General features: G+C 40.3%; 1 protein-coding gene across 4 annotated transcripts in view; it reads left to right on the top strand.

Annotated features, from left to right (window-relative positions):
• Nucleotides 1-22,061, top strand: part of ice2 (interactor of little elongator complex ELL subunit 2) — a 123,430-nt gene that overhangs the window by 68,319 nt on the left and 33,050 nt on the right. For all 4 annotated transcript variants that reach the window (XM_073024840.1, XM_073024842.1, XM_073024841.1 and 1 more), the window contains 2 exons: nt 16,601-16,685; nt 20,780-20,830. In XM_073024840.1, coding sequence (XP_072880941.1) covers nt 16,601-16,685; nt 20,780-20,830 — 136 coding nt within the window. The remainder of the gene's footprint in view (nt 1-16,600; nt 16,686-20,779; nt 20,831-22,061) is intronic.

Consider the following 22,061-nt stretch of genomic DNA (forward strand, 5'->3'; position numbering starts at 1 on the left):
AGAAAGACCTCAATAAAGTGGATGCTTCCTGTGCTGAGGGAGTCTAAGACCAGAGGGGACAGCCTCAGAATAGAGGGGCATCCTTTTAGAATGGAGATGAGGAATTTCTTTAGCCAGAGAGTGGTGAATCTATAGAATTCGTTGCCACAGGTAGCTTTGGAGGTCGAATCATTGGGTATATTTAAGGCTGAAGTTGATAGATTCTTGATTAGTTAGGTCATGAAGGGATATGGTGAGAAGGCAAGAGATGGGGCTGAGGGGGAAAATAGATCAGTAATGATGAAATGGTGGTGCAGACTCGATGGGCCAAATGGCCTAATTCTGCTCCTATATCTTATGCTCTTACGTCTTCGGACTCATTAACACTATCTATAACTACATGTACCCCATTAGCAGCTAAGGGAAGGTCTAATGCCATACAACTTTGGAGAAATATTTTACACATTGCAACAAGTTCTGCTGTTACTTTGTGTAAGGCACCCTCAGTGTCATCGCTTGCTCTTTCTAGAGCAGCGGCAACAATTATTATTAATTTCCTTTGTAGAGCTGGCTACATCATACATCAGAAATAGGATGCTGCAAACAGCTTCCTTCTGAGATACACGTACAAAATGCTGGAGGAACTCAGCAAGTCAAACAGCATCAATGGAGGAGAATAAATAGTTGACACTTTGGGCCAAGATCTTGCATCAGGACTTCCTTCTGAGATGTCACATTTATAATTGAATTGAGGGTAGTAAGATAACCAAATAGCAGGACCCTAACAATTGTGTGGAACCGAGAGATGAGCTTCAACTCCACAAATAACATACATATTATTCCTTGAATTCAAACTATTCCTTAGTGATTAACCTTATTGGGTAATAGTATTCTTATAATGAACATTATTAATGAAAGTACCCGAATCATGATTACATTTAGGACAGTGTAATGTAAAGTAACACAAACTATATTCAATGGTGCATCTTAACTCATGTTAAAGGCAGCCTTGATAGTGAAAACCTGTAAGAACTTGACTGCCTTGTCACACAAATTTGGGTATAGAGATATCCCAGGTGAAAACACCAGTAGGACCTGACTCGATGTAATTCAGTTGATTAGATATATATTGTCACACAAACAATCTAGGCTAAGATGTTGTGTCACGGATCAGGCCCTTGTATTTACATGTTTCCCTTGAAAAGACCAAAGGAGAGATATCAAATTCTCATTGTTAGATCTTAGTGCTGAGCATCATTCAAGGAATATGTTTGTAAAGGGTCTACAGGAATGCTTAACGTTAGTAGGTATTGTGAGGTATGTGGTATGTGTTCATATATTCAATATCCAGAGGGCATTAAAAGCATCTACAAATTCATGTGATGCTCAGAAGAACTTGTTATGGGTCAATTCAATTTGCACATTATTAGTGGACAAGGTTAGTAAAGATGCAAACAAGAACATTAAAAAAAAAGTTTCATCATGTGCAGCAGTTAACAACTTCTCTTGACATCCTGTGGTTACTGATTTATTCACTGTAGCCCATACGGAGTAGCCACTGAGGCAGTGATTACTATATTAACCTCAGTGCTTGTGGTCCCAGTCTTCCCTTCCTGGTGCCACCTTAGTCCGCTTACATTGGCTATCATGAAGCTGTTTGCTTTTTTGTTCGACCTATTCTGTTGAATTAGTAATTAACCACACTTGGTAGGGTCCTTCCCACTCAATGCCCAATGGCTCCTTAGGTATTTGTTGATCAGAATCTACTCGCAAGAAAATAAGGTGCGTCCTTTTGTTAGATCACTCCAGGCAGAAGAAACCTGTTGAGAACAGCTTGGGTTCGTTTCACGCAATAATTAACAAGGCTGTCTACCTCAGAGGTCGGTAGCACTGAGTAAGGACATAAGTTGTACTGTCACCACCTTAGGCTTGTCTTGCCAGGAGTAGCTTTGATACAGCATAAAACCATGGGGAAGGCTGTAAACCATGGTACAGCTTTATAGTTTGTTAGTCCTTTTCATTCATTCCACCTGATGATTCTGGATGATGTGGACAGTGGAAAGACTATTCAGTGTTCATCATTTGGCATTGTTCCTGACATCTACTCCAGTGAAGCGAGTGCCTTGATTCAGGATTCAAAGTACATTTATTATCATAGTATGTTTGCAGTAAACAACCCTGAGATATGGCTTTCCACAGAGTAATTGAGACAAAGCAATCTCCATCTAGGAGTCTATTGCTTGGAACAGAGTTTTTGCTGTATGTGTGGTAGTGGCTTTCCTCTGGAACAGCCTCCACCCACCTTGAGAACTTATCCATTCTTACCAGTATATGTGAATATCCATGGCACTTTGGTAATCTAATGCAATCTCGTAGGTGCAAACATGGTCCATGTGGGGCCAGAGCTCACAATTGCAGTAGCTTTCCCTGTGTTCCATGATTTGTTTGCAATGGTGGCAATTGTGTAACATTCATTAATTCTTGTGCCAACTGGCCATTTTTGTTTCTGGCTAGCAGGAGTGCAGGGAAGGAGTCGGTCTGTTTTTATATACTGTAAATTCCAGTGTATAAGCTGACTCCCCATTTTCAAGGTTAAAAAAGTGACTTTTCATGTTACCTTTGTATAAGCCGACCCCTTTTGTAGAGGTTTTTGATTTAACCAGAAAAGATCACAAGATCTCACAAGCCGGTACTCAGCTTTGCCAGATCTGGAACCTGGAAATTTTGTGAACCAGTACCTGCTAAGAAAATAGGCCTACACATTGTAGAACATTATAAGCAAATTCTTAATAAATCAGGGAGGAAGTTTTGGATTAGATTCCCAATGGCAAAGAATCCTCTGAAATGTAACCCCCGTGAAACTATTTAGCGCCCATCGTAATCTCGTTAAAACATAACACGAGGTGGCGGGATCAGTACGTATACTCAGTATTGAGTTTGCGACCACCATGTACAATAGATTAAAATGAATGCGATATGATGCTGGCTTCAAACTGAAGGTTGTTGATTTTGCTAAAGGAATGAATAATTCTGCAGCTGCTAAGAAGTTTAGTCTAAACGAGAAACAAGTGAAAGAATGGAGAAAGGCAGAGGACACTCTGAGGGAAATGCCAAAGGCGAAATGTGCAAACCGCGGGAAAACATGCCAGTGGCCAGAACTCAAAGAAAAAGTTTTAGAGCGGGTGAATAACCAGTGATTGTCTGGATACATTGTTACCAGAGAAATGGTTTGAGTTCAAGCATTGAAATGGACTGAAAAACACAGTGAGGTCAGCAAAAATTTCAAAGCTATGTGAAGTTGGTGCACCCAATTTATGAATAGATGTGATCTTGTGTTGAGACAAAAAACAAAGATTGCTCAGAAGTTGCCAAGTGACCTTGGGAATAAGATTACAGCCTTCCAATCATTTGTAATCAAGCATCGAAAGGCACATTCTTACCTGCTCTCTCTGATTGGTAACATGGACGAGACACCAGTATTCTTTGATTTTGCTGGCAACCACACTGTCAGTCAGAAGGGGGAGAAAACAGTCCTTGTTAAAACAACTGGACACGAGAAGCAACATTTTACTGGCGTGTTAACGTGTACGGCTGATGGGACCAAACTACCACCGATGGTGACTTTTAAGAGGAAAGCATTCCCAAAGAAAAATTCCTGCGGGGTGTTGTTTACATTCGAGAATGCGGCTGGATGATCGAAGTGGGTTTCTTGAAGTGGATTAAAGTGGTGTGGCTTCGACATCCGGAAGGTTTTAGGAAGGAAAAGTCGCTACTTGTCTGGGACATGTTCAAAAGCGCACTTGTCAGGTGAGACAAAAGCAGCATTGAAAGCTGCAAATACAGACATTGCAGTCATCCCCGGTGGTTTGACGTCCGTGCTCCAGCCACTAGATGCGAGTTTAAACAAACCATTCAAAGAATTCATGCGTCGACAATGGAACAATGGATGAATATGACCTGTCTTCCGTGTATTTGTTTTTCCAAAGTTGGCACCCTCTGTATAAGCTGACCCCCTAATTTTAGGACCAAAATTTAGGGCCAAATTCTCAGCTTATACACCCCAGTTTACGGTACTTTAAGACTGCATCCAAAAGTAGCCTTTTATTGATCAATAATTAGTTGTTGAAACTGCTTCTTCTGACATAGGTGGAGCTGAAGGTTAAGCCTGATTCCATTGGCCACTTTGTTTTCTGCTCCTACAACTTCTAGCCCAATACCCCATTTTACCACAATAGTGATATGCTTCTTTAGGAGCTCAGTGTTGTCATGTCATTAGTCAATGGGTAATGTTCTCACTTGAACTTCCATGGCTTGTTCCACCTAGTTAGCGATACTACTTGGCTGTATGAAGTGTTAGGTTCATTCCATTTTGATTTTGCTGGCAACATTTGGCATCAGATTACCCATAAAGGATGACATCTGTGGACCATAGTCAGATCTCTATATTATCTTCATTTACCTTTTGAACTCCTGAGTGATTCAACTACACAGTTCTAAAGCATTTCTCATAACCAGGGACATTATTAGAGCTCTTCCACTTGCAGTTGATTACCTTTTCCCAGTCTGTTGGCTTGTTCATGGATTGTTCTCATCAAAATGACATTCCAACCATCTTGTATATTTTGCTTATCCTGTCATATGTTAGAATTAACTTTAAGCATCAACTCTGACTTAACAAGGAGCTAACTTAGTGGCCAAAATTAGGATGCTATCATATGTGTACCAGTCATATATATTTTTCATATGTTAATTCCAGGTCTTTGAACCTCTTTTTTAATGAATTTTAGACATTCTGTCAATCTTCTCAGATTCAGCAGATCTGTGAGAAAACACATGTCGCTTTTCACAGGATCCATCTTCATTCCTGCACTGCTTCACTTGCTTGATCCTTAGTGAACAGGCCCTGTCAAAGCATGCCTGCCAGTCCTATTTTCTCATCACTGTCATCATCATTTGAATCATTAGAGGTGGCTGTAGCATCTGTCATATTCATCCTGCAATTCCTCTCATGTCAGATAGAGGCACTACTTTAATTATTGTCTGATATAGGAAATGTATCCTAACAGGAAGATTCAGTGAGAGGCTAGCCCTCTGAGGATCTCACTGTGCTTCTACACACTGTCTCATTTGTTTCTGAGCTTCTTATCGCTCACCTCCACTCAATTGTCAGTTAATGCACAGGTTTGTTCTTTAGAGCTTTTACTGTCTACTGATTTTGTAATTTGCACCAATTCTCCTTTTTTCTTTTTCACTTGTTCAGTTAATACACTTTTTATTTTTTTGACATTCTTTATCATGTTCTCTCTTAGTTGTTATAACATTGCTAATGTCTATCCATTTTCCTTTTTTCTCTTAGGCATACTCTTGATCTTATACTATGCCATTTTAATATTGTCTTGAAGACAAATTTCATTAGATTCAGCATTATGGTAATTTCATCCTGCTTGCTTCACTAGTCTTATCCATTTGGACTACTTTGCATTAAGTTCTTATCAAAACAGACTAGTGTGAGGTATTGCACTTTGGGAGGACAAACTAGGTAGGACTTGCACAGTGAACGGTAGTGCAGTAAACAGAGGGATTTGGGAATACAGATCCATAATTCCTTGAAAGTGGCGTCACAGGTAGATAGGGGCATAAAGAGTGTTTTTTAGCACATTGGCCTTCATAAATCTAAGTATTGAATACAGGAGTTGGGATGTTATGTTGAAGTTGTATAAGATGTTGATGAGGCCTAGTTTGGAGATAAGTTAGCTGAGACTAGAACTGGGGGTCTTGGGTTAAAGGTGAAAGGTGAAATATTTAAGGGGAACATGTGGGAGAACTTACTCAGAGGCTGGTGCGAATGTGAAACGAGCTTCAGCAGAAGCGGTGGGTATGAGATTGGTTTCAGCATTTAAGAGGAGTTTGGATAAGTACATGGATCGGAGGGGTATGGAGGGTTATGGTGCAGATGCCAGTCGATGGGATTAGACAGAATAATAGCTTAGCAAGACTTAGATGGGCCGAAAGGCCTGTTTCTGTGCTGTAATGTTCTATGACTCAATGACAGCCTCAAACCCTCAGTCATCTGTTCACACATAACAACTAGAAATTTCGTCCCCCTTCTTTCTGAAGTACGTTTCTTTTCTAATTTGATCATGCTCTTGATTCTTCTCCTACTGCACAGATAGATATAGAACAATTATTTGCTTATTTTAGTCTTATAACCCAAATCACTGGGACCCTCTTGACCGAACAAGTAGATTGTACAATTGAAATTCAAATGGACCGTGTACAGTTGAATAGATTATGCAAAATTGTCAAACATTTACAGGCAAATGGTACTGGTTAATTTCACTTAAAATAGATTAAAGAAGATTCCCAAGTTTTAAATACACTCTTAAACTTCCTTTAAATATTAATGTTTTGAGGCAAGAACTAGTTGCTTCTGTGACTCTTCTGAAAATAAGGAGGAATGTCTTACCTGCTGCTGTATGTGCAGGCTGGAATTTTGTGTCAACTGGGATTCTTCCCATCCTTAGTCCTCTCAACTATCCTGCTTATGGCATTGATGTTGTTCAGAAGGTTCTTCAGAAGTCAGGAATGCGGCACAACTCATGGTTACAGCTGTTTTATCAGATGTTCATGATGGTACAGGTCACATGGGGTCAGCCTGCACCAGCAAGCAAGGCAGAGAAGCAACAGAGGAACTGTAAACACAAGGTTTTGCAGATGCTGCAAATCCAGAGTAACACACACAAAATGCTGGAGGAACTCAGCTGGTCAGACAGCTTCTTTGGAAAGGAATAAAGAGTCAATGTTTTGGGCCAAGAATCCTTGTGCACCGCCTCCTTTCTCGAAGTCAATGACCGACTTGTTTGCTTTGTTGGCATTGATGGAAAGGTTGTTGTCATGACATCATGTCACTGGGCTCCCAATCTCCTATCTGTACTCTGGCTCGTCGTTACTAAGATACACTTCACCATGGTGGGGTCATCTGTAAACTTGTAGATGGAGTTAGGGCAGAATCTGGCCAAGTAATTGTGATACGGGGAGTAGAGTAGGGAGATAAGGATGCTATCTTATGGTACAGTGGTGCTGAAAGTAAATATGGTGGAGATATTGCAGCCTATCCGTTCTAAATGCAGTACGTTGGTCAGGAAGTCAAGGATTCAGTTGCAAAGGGAGTTTGCAACTGGTCTAGGAGTTTGCAGATGAGTTTAAATAATAGTTTTAAAGGCAGAGCTGTAGTCAATAAACAATAATCTGATATCAGCATCTTTACTGTCTAGATGCTCTAGAGATGTGTGCAGGATAGGGATATGCTATTTGCATAGACCTGTTTCTGAACTAGGCAAATTGCAGTGACTTGAGGTTGTCTGGGAGGCTGGAATTAGTGTGTGCCATGATTAGCTTCGTGAAGTACTTCATGATGGTGGATGTAAAAGCCACCATGCAGTAGGGCACATTTCCTTGTTTTTCTTAAGTACCTGAGTGTTAGTGGTCTTCTTAAAGCAGGTGGGAGCCATAGATCAAACCTGGGTGAGCTGATTTGCACAGAATCTAAGGACATTGCCAGGGACGCCATTTAGGCCAGGTGCTTTCTGTGGGTTCACTCTCCAAACGATTGATTTTACATCTGCAGTGGTGACAAGACTTGCATTTTGGTGACAATGCTGCCTGACTTTGTTTTGGAATCCATTATAGTATGTAAGCTCTCCCACAACTGACACCTGGTCTAGGACTCTGTTTTGGAGGTGTATTATCCCTTGACATCCTGGTAGCTTTACAGAAGTTGTATTTTGAGTACTGTAATCCTAGACTTCAGTAGGGAGTGGATCTCCCAGTTCATCCATGTTGTCTAGTTTATGAAAACCCTGATTATTTTCTTTGGTACGCATCCTCAACACACTTGCTGATAAAAGTTTGTGAGAGTGGTGATACTGGCTGCTGAGTTCTTGAATATGGACCAGTTTACTGACTTAAAGGAGTCACATGGAAGCTCATCTGTTTGCTCAGACCAGTGTTGTGACTTTCTGTACTTGATCTGCCCATTTCAACTTTTGTTTATATGCGGAGAGAAGTACAGCATGGGAGTCTAATTTACCAAAATGTGAACAGGGTGTGATGTGGTAGGTATCTTTAGTTGTGTAGCAATGGTCAGGGCTGTTTGTGCTCCAGTGCAATAGGAGGCATACTGATAGTAGTTTGATAATGCACAGTTAAAATTGGCCTGGTTGAAGTCACCTGCAATGACGAAGGTGGCCTCGGAGTATCTTATTTTGAGGCAGTTGACTACAGAGCATAGTTCTTTGAGCGCAGGCTTCATGTCTGCCTGGGGTGGGATGTAAACTGCAACAGGATAGCTGAAGTCAACACCTATGGCAGGTAGTATAGATGCCATTCGCCTTTAGATATTCCAGACTGCATGAGCAGCAACTTGCCTGGACCATCACATCTCAGCATTGTAAGGTGTTGATTAGCAAGTAGGCCCCTCCTTCTCTAACTTCGCCTGAGGAAGCCTTATGGTCTATCTGTTTAATTAAGAAGCCCTCAGGTTATATGGCACAGTCAGGTGAAGCAGGTGGAAGCCATGTTTGAGTAAGACACATCACATAGCAGTCCCTCAGTTCTATTTGGTAGGTCAGTCTCGCTCTTAGTTCATCAGCTTTGTTCTCAATGGCCTGAATGTTAGCTAGTAGTCACTTAGGAAAAGGAACTTGAACCCATGCTGTTCCAGCCTCACCTTCAGCTCAGCCCTCTTACTATGCTTCAAGGCTTCTTCTGGTCTGCATCTGGTTGATTCAGAAGATAAAGATGGATGGCACCTAGGGTAAGTTACAAGCTTTGATTCTGAATGAGTTGCCCATAGAAGTCTGAGTAGGAGTGAAAGGCAGTTAATCTGACTGGCAGTCCATGACTACTGGTGCTCCGCAAGAATTGGTGCTTTAACTGCTGTTAATGATATAGATCACTGATTTGGTTGAAAATGCAGATGACACCAAGACTGGTGGAGCTGTGGACTGCTTAAAGGATTATCAAAGAATTTTGAAGTATATAAATCAGTTACAGATTTGGGCAGGGAAGTAGCTGATGAAGTTTAATCCAGGCAGTTTTGGGGAGGGGGGAGGTCAAATGAAAAGACAAAATATATACAGAGAATAGTAGACCCCTTAATTGCTTGACATGCAGAGAGAACTTGGCGTCCAGGTATATAGTTCACTGGAAGTGGCTATGCAAGTGGGTAAGGTGGTAAAGAAAGCATATGTAGCAGTGATGAGTAGAAGAGAAAGGGAGTCCTCCTGAAGCTATATAAACTTTATTCAGATGTCACTTGGAGTAGTACGTGCAGTTCTGGTCATTCCATTATAGGAAGGTTGGGAGAATGTGGAAAGGTTGCAGAAGAGGTTTACTAGGGTGCTGCCCGGATTAGAGGGTGTGAGTTACAAACTTAGGTTATTTTTCCTAGAGCATCAAAGGCTGTGGGGAAACCTGACACAGGGGTTTTAAAATTATGAGAGGCATAGATAGAGTAGTCACTCAGAATCTTTTCTGCAAGATAGAAATGTCATACACCATAGGACATATTTGCAATGTTAGAGGAGGGATATTTAAAGTTGAAGGGCAATGTCTTTTACTTGGAGCATGGTAGGTGCTTGAATGGGTTACAGTAGTACCGTAGATTCCGGATTTTAAGCCGCTACTTTTTTCCCACATTTTGAACAGCTTTGAACTTTGCGGCCTTTAATCCGGAGCGGTTAATACATGATTTTTTTCATGCCGCCTCGTAAACATTTTGCCTCATAACAGTAGACCAATAAAATTGATGAGTAGTTCACAGAGGTCCAATGAAATTGTACGATAAATCAAGCGCACTTTCACAATTAAATTATTGTAAATCAGTCATTTGTACTCACCCTCATCAACATGGAAAACACTCGAAGCATTGTGCTGCCTTATGGCAGTTACTTAGTTTATAATATTTTCGCTTAGTAATTCATTTTCTAGTTAAAGTTAGAAGAGTTTTAACTATATTTGTTTTCTGTACTACATCGCGGGATGCTATGACGTCACACCCGGTTTCGCGGTGTCTTGTGGGAAAATGCCGGTTTGCGATGAAACGGGACGGAGGGAGGGAGCGCATTACGCGAGCGGCTTTGGATCTGAGCGAACGCTGCTTTTAAGTTAAAGGTGATCAATAACTTTTCCTGGTAGGCTGCAGTATATATATTTTTTACCAGTCGTTAGGAGATATTGGAATGTTGTTCAGTAAAGAAGTATACGCAACGTATATTTAAAAGTAGCCGCGTTACCGGCACGGTTCGAAAAAAAGCATTTGCAATATGTATTTGTTTTTGTTACCATATGGATTTAATTAAAAGTTAAAAAATCCTCACGTGTAATATCTTTCTGTGTAAATATCTCATATTACAACGTGGGACACCTGCGGCCGAAAATCCGGTGCGGCCTTTACAATTAAAAAATTGATTTTATTTCTAAAATTAGAGCCAGCGGCTTTTAATCAGGTGCGCTCTGTAGTCCGGAATCTACGGTATTTGTGGAAGTAAGCAATTTTATGGAGTTCATGACGTTTAGGTCGACACATAAATATGAAGCGAATGGAGGAATATGGATGATAAGCAGGAAGAAGATATTTTGTTTAAATCAGTGTTAAGATCGGCACATCATCAAGGGCTGACTATCTCATGCAGTGCTGTGCTGTTCTAGACGTGGAAGTTCATTGTTAACTATGCAATGTTCATCATGATTTCATCTTTTCTGTACTTTAAACTTCTAGAAAGCTGAGGAGCCCGTCTATCAGACGGGTACCTCCCCAACCTTATCTCGTTTGCAACAGGCTGATTATTGAATTAACTCTAATGCACTGAAATCCCAATTTGGGATTATTAGTAACAAACAAAATCAAAATTCCTGATTATACATGTGTGTATGTATATGTATACTGTTGTCTTTGTGTCATCTTGACTCAGTCTGGACATTTTCTTCTGACTTGAATGCTGTAATGTGCTTTTCACTGCTGCTCCTTGAGGTTCAGATAATGCTCCTCCATTGCTGCTTCCTTGCATACGTTGAAGCACATGGAGCACTTGCACAATGGTACAGCTTCATTGGTTGAGTCACAGTTTTTTGTGAAGAGCAGTGGTTTCTATTTTATCTGCTTCTGCATTCTGTCATTAATACTTGACATGACTGAGTGAAAATAATGGTCAAAACAATGGATTCTTCACTTATTGCGAGTTCAAGCATGTATCTTCTCAACTTTCTCTGGGTGTGTTTAGGTTACAGATATTGGAGTACTGTAAATTCTGTATAGAATAACTTCACGTGACTAACTTTTTAAATGCAAACCTTGGGAATTGTTTAAGGAATGAGGTCATTTTGGATACTTCTACACATTAAGTCATAATACAATCAGAATCAGGTCTATTATCACTAACTTTTATATCTTTCCATCGTACTGCGGCTGCAAAGCAACAAATTTCATGTCAGATAAACTGTCAATAGGTTATTATTAATTACAAAATATATAAATAATGGAAAAAAATGACAGTGTTTATTGACTGTTCAAAAACCTGATGGCAGAGGGAAAAAAGCTCTTCCTAATTTATTGACTGTGTATCTTCGTGCTCCTATAACTCCACCCTGATGGTAGTAATGAAGTGGCCATGTCACAGATGGTGAAGGTCTTTGGTGTTGGATGGCACACAGTCTCTTGAAAATGTCATCAGTGGTGGGGAGGGTTGTGTCTGTGATGGAGCTGGCTGAGTCTACAATCTTCTGCAGCTATTATGATCTTGTGCTTTGGAGACTCCATACCAGGCTATGGTGCAACCAGTCAGAGTGCTCTCAGTAGAAACTTGTAGAGTCTTTGGTGACATACCAAATCTCCTCAAACTTCTAATGAAGTACAGCTGCTGGTATGCCGCTTTCATGATTGCATAAATATGTTGAGCCCAGGATATGATATTTAATTAGATAATTTTCTCTGAGCTAACTCCCAGTGAAAATGTAGACAATTTAGTTAACAGCTAAGACACTATGAATAATCTAGATTTCAAACCCATTTCCATTTGTTTACTTCCACTTCTGTCAAATTTGTCACAACTACTTTACCCATACTCTGGGTCCTTCATTCTAATATGCCGACAGGAAGTGTTCATAAATATGCAGCAACAGAAATTAGGTTTATTTTTAATTAATGAAAGGACCATTCTTATTTGTTGATGAATCAAAGGTAGATGCAAAAGTAAGTTGTGAGGATGACTCATGCAATCTGAAAAGGAGTAATGGCTTATGAAGATGATGAGATGATGTCCACCTCCCTACTCGAATCTATCATTTTAGATGCATCAAGAAGCTGTAATTATGTCTCACATAATTTCCAATGCACAAAGCCATGTTAAATATTCCCAATTAGAACTTGCCTAGCCAAATATTGATAGATACTGTCCCTCAGAATTCCCTCCAGTACAGTAACTCACACCACTAATGTCAGACTCTCAGGTCTGTAGTTCTCTGTTTTGTCTTTACTGCTCTTCTTAAATAATGGTACAGCATTAGCCACCCACCAGTTTTCAAGAACTTCACCTATGGGTAAACACGACACAAGTGTATATTTCAATGAAAGCAGTGTTGCAGGTAGATAAGGTAGTGAAGAAGCTGTTTGGCATGCTGGCCTTCATCAGTCAGGCCGTTGACTATAAGAGTTAGCAGGTTAAGCTGAGGTATATCAGATGTTGATGAGGCCATACGTGGAGTATTGTTTACAGTTTTGATCCCCCCCCCAATAGAAAATATATTATTAAACTAGAAAGAGTGCAGAAAAGATTTACCAGGATGTTGCCTCAATTTGGGGGCCTGCATTTACAGAGAGCGGTTGTGTAGCCTAGAACTTTATTCCATGAACATGGGAAATAGAGGTATATAAAATCAAGAGAGACTTGCTCTTTTTCCCGAGGAGGGATGCAGAAGGCATAGGTTTAAGATCAGAGGCAAAAGATTTAATTGAATTGACTTCATTTCTTACATCCTTCACATACATGAGGAGTGAAAAAAAGCATCAAGGGCAGCTTCTTCACATAGAAGATAGATAGATAGATACTTTATTCATCCCCATGGGGAAATTCAACTTTTTTTCCAATGTCCCATACACTTGTTGTAGCAAAACTAATTACATACAATATTTAACTCAGTAAAAAATATGATATGCATCTAAATCACTATCTCAAAAAGCATTACTAATAGCTTTTAAAAAGTTCTTAAGTCCTGGCGGTAGAATTGTAAAGCCTAATGGCATTGGGGAGTATTGACCTCTTCATCCTGTCTGAGGAGCATTGCATCGATAGTAACCTGTCGCTGAAACTGCTTCTCTGTCTCTGGATGGTGCTATGTAGAGGATGTTCAGAGTTATCCATAATTGACCGTAGCCTACTCAGCGCCCTTCGCTCAGCTACCGATGTTAAACTCTCGAGTACTTTGCCCACGACAGAGCCCGCCTTCCTTACCAGCTTATTAAGACGTGAGGCGTCCCTCTTCTTAATGCTTCCTCCCCAACACGCCACCACAAAGAAGAGGGCGCTCTCCACAACTGACCTGTAGAACATCTTCAGCATCTCACTACAGACATTGAATGACGCCAACCTTCTTAGGAAGTACAGTCGACTCTGTGCCTTCCTGCACAAGGCATCTGTGTTGGCAGAAGGTGGTGCATATTTGGACTGAGCTGCCAGTGGTTGAGGCAGGCACATTAGCAATATCTAAAAGCTATCGAGGCAAGTACCTGTACAATATAGGAGAGGTTTAAAGAGCTCTGGGCCACATAAGAACAAATAGGATTGGCTTGCTGTGCAGTGCAAATGGACGTGCTGGGCGAAGGATCATTTCCATGCCTTATGACTCTTAAGTATGAATGCAATTGCCTCTGCAGTTTCTTCCCTAGCTTCCCATAAGATCCAAGGATATACTCGGTCAGGCCATCCACCTTCATGTGCTTACAGCTGCCAACACCACCTCTCTGTTATCCAACATTCACTTCCCCATTTCTTTAGCATCTAGCATTATCACTAGTTTCCTTCATTTAGGTAGCATTCTAGACTATACTGTGTATTCTTTAGAGCAGGGGTGTCAAACTCATTTTAGGTCACGGGCCGGATTGAGCAAAATGCAGCTTCATGCGGGCCGGATCAGTCGGACGCGTGCGAACGCAGCTTTTGTTGCCTCCGTTTTTTCAGCCTGCTCTCATGTGTCTCAGTCTCTGCTATAACTACAAAGTGTTTCACTTTACAAATTCCGTTTCTTATGAAGAAGACTGCTGAGCAAGACTGCCGAATAAACACTAAAAACCCTGAAAACCTGGTACCTGAATAAACTCAGCATTAGCCATATCATACGCCATAGGCGCTTCGATTACTGGGGCCAGCTTTAATAGTATTTAGATATTATCTCGCGGGCCAAAGATAATTCCACCGCGGGCCGGATTTGGCCCGTGGGCCTTGAGTTTGACATATATGCTTTAGAGTATGATATAGGGAGATAAGGTTATGCATAGTAGGAAGAATAGAAAAGCAGGATGTGACTTCAGTGGTAAGTGAGAAATGAATGGTGGTGTTTGGAGGGATCTGGAGTTGTACATGGATTGCAGAGTTGGCATTCTGATACAGATAGTAGTTAGGAAACCAAATGGAGTAACAGCCTTCATTGAAAGAGATTCAGACTACATGAGTAGGGAACAAAAATAGAAAATGCTGGAGAAACGGACAAAGGTCCTGGCATTGGTATACAGATACAAGTTTTCTCTTTTCACCAATACTGTTTGACTTGGTGAAAAGGCTGGATCCACTAAGTAGTTCCAAAGTTTTAAATTTTTATTTAAGAGATTAAATGTTTGATTAAAGAAAAGCACATAATATTGCCAAAAATACTAATAAACTTGAAAATTGCAATAATGTTCAGAACTAGCAAAGATGACCAAAATTTTTATATGGCAAAGAATGTAGACTGAGATTGTTTTTGCAAATGATGCAAAAGAACAATTGCAAAACCTTAGAGGTAGAAGCAGGAACAACAGAGAGTGAACAAGTTGCTGAGTGTTAAGCAAATATCTTGCATCAGTCTTCACAGCAGAAGATTATAAAGAAAACTAGATATTGTGGGAAATTGTGTTCAGTGGAAGATAAGGATATCAGTGTAGCAGGTCACTTTAAATGAAGTGTTTAATAACATATGGTACACTGGTGTTCATTGAGGCACAGATTACAAAACCATGAAAGTTACTTTGAATCTTTATGAAATACAGTATTTTTAAGCTACAACTGATATTATATGCAGTTCTGGTCACTACATTAGAGGAGCAATATGGAAATCTGACAAAGGCTGTAGAAAGATTCACTGTTCATGGTTTCTGGAGTGGAGGATTTCTGTTCGGAAGGTACACTTAAAGAACTGGGATTCTTGTTTTCCTGACCCCTGACTTCACTTAAACCAAAGTTTACCAAGTGTAATTGTGCATACTGTTTTGAGATTTTTGCACTTAGTAAAATATTTTCAAAGTTCAAAGTAAACTTATTATCAAAGTACACGTATGTAACCATTTACAACCCTGAGATTCATTTTCTTCAGGACATACTCAATAAATCCAATAATCATAATAAAATCAGTGAAAGGCTGCACCCAACAGGGCAGACAAGCAGTATGCTAAAGACAATAAGCTGTGCAAATACAAAAGAAAAAGAGAAAAATAATAATAAAATAAGCAATAAATATCAAGAACTTGAAATGAAGAGTCATTGAAGGTAAGTTCATAGTTGTGGGAACATTACAATGATGGGGCTAGTGAAGTTGAATGAAGTTATTCCCATTGGTTCAAGAGCCTGATGGTTGAAGGATAATAACTGTTCCTGAACCTGGTGGTGTGGATCCTGAGGCTCCTGTACCTTCTTCCTGATGGCAGCAGCAAGAAGAGAGTATGACCTGGGTGGTGGGGGTCCCTGATGATAGATGCTGCTTTCCTATGACGGCGCTACTTGTAGATGTGCTCAGTGGTGGGGAAGGCTTTACCCTTGATAGTCTCACTATCTCAATAACAGTACTGTGACAGCACTTCCTATCAAAGTGCTGCTTTACCAATCAGACATACTGTAAATCTTCTGCCATGCAAAAGAAAGTATAACAGATGTTGGAGAATTTAAAAGAAATAAGAAAATCTCAGTTTTGATCTATACTTCTCTTGCTGTAACAGAGTGAAAGCTTCTGTATTCTTATGTATACAAATTACTGTGCTGATTTCTTACCTTACAGCAGGCGATCTTCAAAATTCATTGGCTGCTTAATCAAAAAGCCTTGTGGCATTCTAAAGTTCTGGAGTTTGCTATGGGTAACCCTAGGTAATTTCTGAAGTACATGTTCGGCACAGCATTGTGGGCCAAAAGGCCTGTATTGTGCTGTTAGGTTTTCTATGTTCTAAACTTTTTTGTTTGCCCCTCTATATTACTTACTTGGTTTAAGCAACCATATGTCATTGAACATAAGTAGAAAAAGTTGTTTGTTCACTTCTATAGTTATAAGTTTCCTGTATTATTAATGATACACTTTTAGTATATACATCCTTTGTTATTTTCAGGTCATATTGATGCCTTTACCTCAAAGTTGATTTTGATTGACCAGTTTCCAGCAGCATCAATGATGAGTAAACTTGGATCTTTCAAGTAAGTCAATGAACTACATGACAATACTTTGTTGGTTCCAATTTCACCTTTCCTGCTGTTGCTGATTGCTTGTCAGATTAAGATGGGAGCAGAACTTGCTGAAGTCACAAGAGGCTATATGTGACGGAGCTGTAGCATATCCTTTCTGCCTCCTTGGTATCCCTGAAGCTTCTTGAACAGAACTAGCTGGCCTCTTTCGTACCTCTCCTGTTGTCCCACTTTCTAATTACTGTATCATCGCCTTTGCCTTGTCCTAACATGCAGGCTCTGCCCTGCTAATCCTCAGTTTCATGTTACCTATTGTCATTTTTTTCATATCTAGTGTCATCCTAAGTCTAGTGTCACATTCTTGGTTTGACATTCTGTGGTGGATTTTCCACTATTTCCTCAGGATGAAGACTAAAGTTGTTACCTTTATCCCATTGGTAACTTGTGTCAGTATCATACACTGACCACTTTCTCTCTAAAACAGTATACCGACCGGATCCTCTCTGAGTCGGTTACCTCTGCAAAGTTGTCCAGCTGAACTCTCGCCTCAGCCCATCCTCTCCAGAAACTCTCATCCATGTTTTTTTTCCGCACTTGATAATTTCAGTGCTGTCACAACATCCTCTTATTCATTACCTTGATGTTGGTGACTTGTGTTGATCCTCTGGTGACTCAAATTTAACATGTAAAATTGCTGTTGTACCATAACAACTGTAACAGCTAAAGAGGAGGAGGCAATGCAATCTGTCAGATTGAAGCTCGCCCCTAAAGGAGCAATATCATCAGCGCTATAACCCTGTTGTTTGGAGGATTTTATTCTCTCTCACACATGCCCATCAATTTCCCTTTTATTCCTTTTGCTAGTTAACTTACATTAAGGATAGCATACTGGATAATTAAACTTCCCCCCCTCCCCCCAGCATGTCTTCTGGATATGAGAAGATACGTGAACATCCAGAGGAAAGCCTTTTGGTCGCATTGAGAATGCACACACTTCACATAAGCAGTACCAAAGGCCAGGACTGAATGTGGGCCACTGGAGATGAGAGGCAGTCAGGACTAATCTCTCCTTGTCTCATAACTGTTTTTCATCTTGCAATACCTTCAATGCAAACTTCAGTTTTGTCATGAATCTACCACCTGCTGTATCTAAAGAACTTGCATTCTTATTATTCTCAGCACAGAAATGACCTGAGATGCTGAGCTAGGTAAATAGGGAGGAGTAAGAACATTTTAGAGCCTGGGGCTAACTGACAGGTGTGGGTGCAAGGGTGCAACATGGTAGTAAGAAGAGGCCAGAGATAGAAATGCAGAGTGAAAGTGATGGGAAGGGTTTATCTCAATAGAATGCATTGAAAATTTGGCTCATCTTGCCATTAGTAGCAATACTTTCACCCTCTGTCTTCTTCCCAGACTGTCAGGCCCTTTAGACTCATTATGTGATATTGTCATCTGCGATGTATTAGGTTGTTAAAATGTGGGTGGTTTGCCCCATCATATACCGTTCCCCATAGTACTTAGATTCTCAACTAATGTGCAAGGTAATCCTTATTGACCAAAGCGAGGATCACACATATTACAACTTGTTGAAATTTTTTAAGGTTTCAAAATGAAAATGTTACTGGTTAACCATTGAAAACGATGAGAGGAAATCAGGGTAGTTAACCTGTAAAACTGAGTATACGTTCTGAAAGAGCTGAATTAGTTGAACTGACCTAGACCTGCCTTGCTTGCTTGGCATAAACCTAACTTGCCACCCTGTATTTTACCACCCGTCCATTATAAACCAGGATTTGGGGATGGGGAATGCACAGTATACTACACGTCTGTCAATTCAGAATCAGAATTCAGGAACAGGTTTATTATCACCAGCATGTGATGTGAAATTTGTTAACTGGCAGCAGCAGTTCAATACAATACGTAATCTAGCAGAGAGAAAAAATAAGTAAAATTTAAAAAATAATAAATAAACGAGTAAATCAATTATGTATATTGAATAGATTAAGAAACGTGCAAAAACATAAATGCTGTATATTAAAATAAAAAGTGAGGTAGTGTCCAAAGATTCAATGTCCATTTAGAAATCAGATGGCAGAGAGGAAGAAGCTGTTCCTGAATCACTGAGTGTGTGCCTTCAGGCCTCTGTACATCCTACCTGATGGTAATAGTGAGAAAAGGGCATGCCCAGGGTGCTGGAGGTCCTTAATAATGGACACTGCCTTTCTGAGACACTGCTCCCTAAAGATGTCCTGGATACTTTGTAGGCTAGCACCCAAGATGTAGCTGACTAGATTTACAACCTTCTGCAGCTTCTTTCGGTCCTGTGCAGTAGCCCCTCCATACCAGACAGTGATGCAACCTGTCAGAATGCTCTCCATGGTACAACTATAGAAGTTTTTGAGTGTATTTGTTGATATGCCAAATCTCTTCAAACTCCTAATGAAGTATAGCTGCTGTCTTGCCTTCTTTATAACTACATCAGTATGTTGGGACCAGGTTAGATCCTCAGAGATCTTGACACCCAGGATTTCTATCAATTATGCAAGACAGCAAATATAGCGAATCTTAAAACATAGAAACATAGAAAATAGGTGTGGGAGTAGGCCATTCGGCCCTTCGAGCCTGCACCGCCATTCAGTATGATCATGGTTGATCATCCAACTCAGAACCCTGTACCTGCTTTCTCTCCATACCAAAGGCAGGATTGTATCAGTCAGAAAAAGAATTCATTTGATCTCCTTCAAAGTTACATTTTAAAAGGTTGTGGTCATCTCTCCTTCAAACTAATAGTGAGCTGATTAAAGCAGCAGAATCATATTGCTACTGTGGGTGGTACATCATTGGTTTTCTGGCTGGATGGTTGCATCTCTCTTTACACCCTGAGCCCTTAGGTGTAAAAATACTCTCTGTGTTGCAGCAATGTCTTCGGGTCATTCTTAGATCTGCAATCTAATCTTTAACAATAAGAATGAGTGCTAGTTATAGGATAGAACCACCAAACACAAAAGTTGTTAAAGTGGGCAGAACAATGACAGATAAAATATTATCACAATAGGTGTGAGGTGATCTATATTCGGAGGACTAGTAAGGTTAGATATATGCAATGTATAGTGGCACCTTAAGGGTATATTAAGGCACAAATAGACATTAGTGTATAAGATTAAGGATTTCTGAAAGTGGCAGCATAGATGAAATAGTGAAGTGATAGTTGCCTTTATTAGCCAATGCTAATTGAATACAAGAACTGAGAGGTCATGTCATAAAGCATTGGTTACTGTAGTTGTGATGCACTTATGGTCACCCCACTACTGGAAAGCCTGCGATTGCACCCAAGATGGTGCAGTGGATGTTTACCTGGGTGTTGTTTGGAATGAAGCATTTTGGTAATACGAATAGTCTTGGTAGGCTGTGTTTGTTTTCCTTGGAACCGAGTATACTGAGACTGTGTGTGCCTGATAGAGTTATATAATGTTATAAGGATTCTCACAGGAAGTATTTAGGTGGGCATTTAAATCACCAAGTCATCAAAGGTTATAGACCAGGATCAGGCTACTGTGATTCATGATTATGTGTAATTGTTGGTTGGCATGGACAAGGTGGGTTGAAGGACCTGTTTCTATGCTGTACCACTATGACCCTAAAACTGTTCTTACTCTCAACAATATTCAGAATTTAATAAACATATGGAATGAAAATAGAGGATGTTACCCAGTAATGTTGAAGAATAACTTTTGAGTGCAAAATGTAGACATTGAACACTGTGCAAAGGACAATTTTTGCTCACCCAGACAGGCATTTCAAACAGGTTAACATGGGGTTCATGTACATGCCATACACTTGTAATCAGACTTGTCCAAACATGTGCTTACCACTTTGTTGCCATGTTATCACATGCAATGATAATAGTTACAGAATTATTAACAACTGTGTCTATTTCTTGTGAAGCAGCTGCTGCAGATTCCTGAAAGTGAGTAATTACTGTTTCCACCCAGTGGTGCCTAGGTTCTGTACTTCAGTTGTATTTCTAATGTAACGTACCTTTGCTTTCATTTTACTTTCTCTGGTCTCATTATGATTCTTAACCGTATAATTTCTTATTCTTGCAGCCCTGTAAATTCATTAAACATTCTTCACCACATACTGAGAAAAGTCACAAGGTGAGTGCTCTATGTATAAATGTGTGCCTTCCTGTGTGATATCTTCTTGCAAATTCTGATTTGGGTGTTTACACAGTGGACAAACTGATAAAGAATAGAAGCATTGGCACCAGTGGTTAATGCAACGCAATTATAACTCTGGACGTTCTAGAGTTCAATTCCAGTGCCGCCTGTCAGGAATCTCTATGCATCCTCCCTACGTGGGTTTTCCCGGGTGCTCTGGTTTCCTCCCACAGACCAAAGACATACTGGGTAGGTTAACTGGTCATTGTAAATTGCCCTGTGATGAGGTTTGCGTTAAATCAGAATTGTTGGGGTTGCTGGGGTGGTGCAGTTCGAAGGGCCAGAAGTGCCTACTCGGCACCATGTCACTAAATAAATAAATAAATAAAGCAAGACTTCCTGTGCCATGTGCTACTAAGAATAAGAGTGTGTGGTAGATGAATGTGCAGCTGGAGAGCTGGTGCAGAGGACAGGATTTCACTTTTTCTGAACCTTTGGAATCTTTTCTGCAACAGAGGTGACCTGTACAAAAGGGAAATGTTGCAGCTGAACTGGAAGTGGTTGTGGGGGTAATTCCTAGCAGGCAAATTAGCAAATAGTACTAGGGCGAGCATAAACTAGATTGGCAGGGGCTGGGATTCAAAAATGAGGCATGTGGGAAGTAGGAAGTTGACAGAATTCAATGCCAGTAAGGTTAATAGACAAGACAGCAGCAGCATAGCAGGGAGCAAGGAAAGACTGTTGGAAAGACATTTATTTAAATCAGGAGGCCTGACAGGTAAGGCAGATAAACCCAGGGCATGGCTATCTACATTGGATTGGGATATTACAGAAACGTGACTAAGGGACAGGGCTGACAGCTAAATATTCCAGGGTACAAGTATTATTGGCAGGTAAGAGCTAGTGGTATGTGGGTAGGAGTTGCATTTCTGATTGAGGACAGTGTCACAACAGTTGTCCTCGATGAAACTACTAAGGGACCATCCAGTGCAGTTTTGTGGGTGGAACTGAGAAATAAAGGGATAGTCACCTTGTTGGGATTGTACTGTAGGCCCATTATAATCAATGGGGATTAAAGGAACAATTATGCAGGGAGATTGCAGAATGTTGTAGGAGTAAAAGGTTTGCCACTGCATATACTGGGTCTGCCATAGTGCTATGGGGTTATAGTGGTAGAAATTTGTTAAATTCAAAGTTCTAAGTAAATTTATTATCAAGATACATATGT

This window comes from Hemitrygon akajei, chromosome 21 (genome assembly GCF_048418815.1).
Source record: "Hemitrygon akajei chromosome 21, sHemAka1.3, whole genome shotgun sequence".
In the NCBI taxonomy this organism is placed as follows: domain Eukaryota; kingdom Metazoa; phylum Chordata; class Chondrichthyes; order Myliobatiformes; family Dasyatidae; genus Hemitrygon; species Hemitrygon akajei.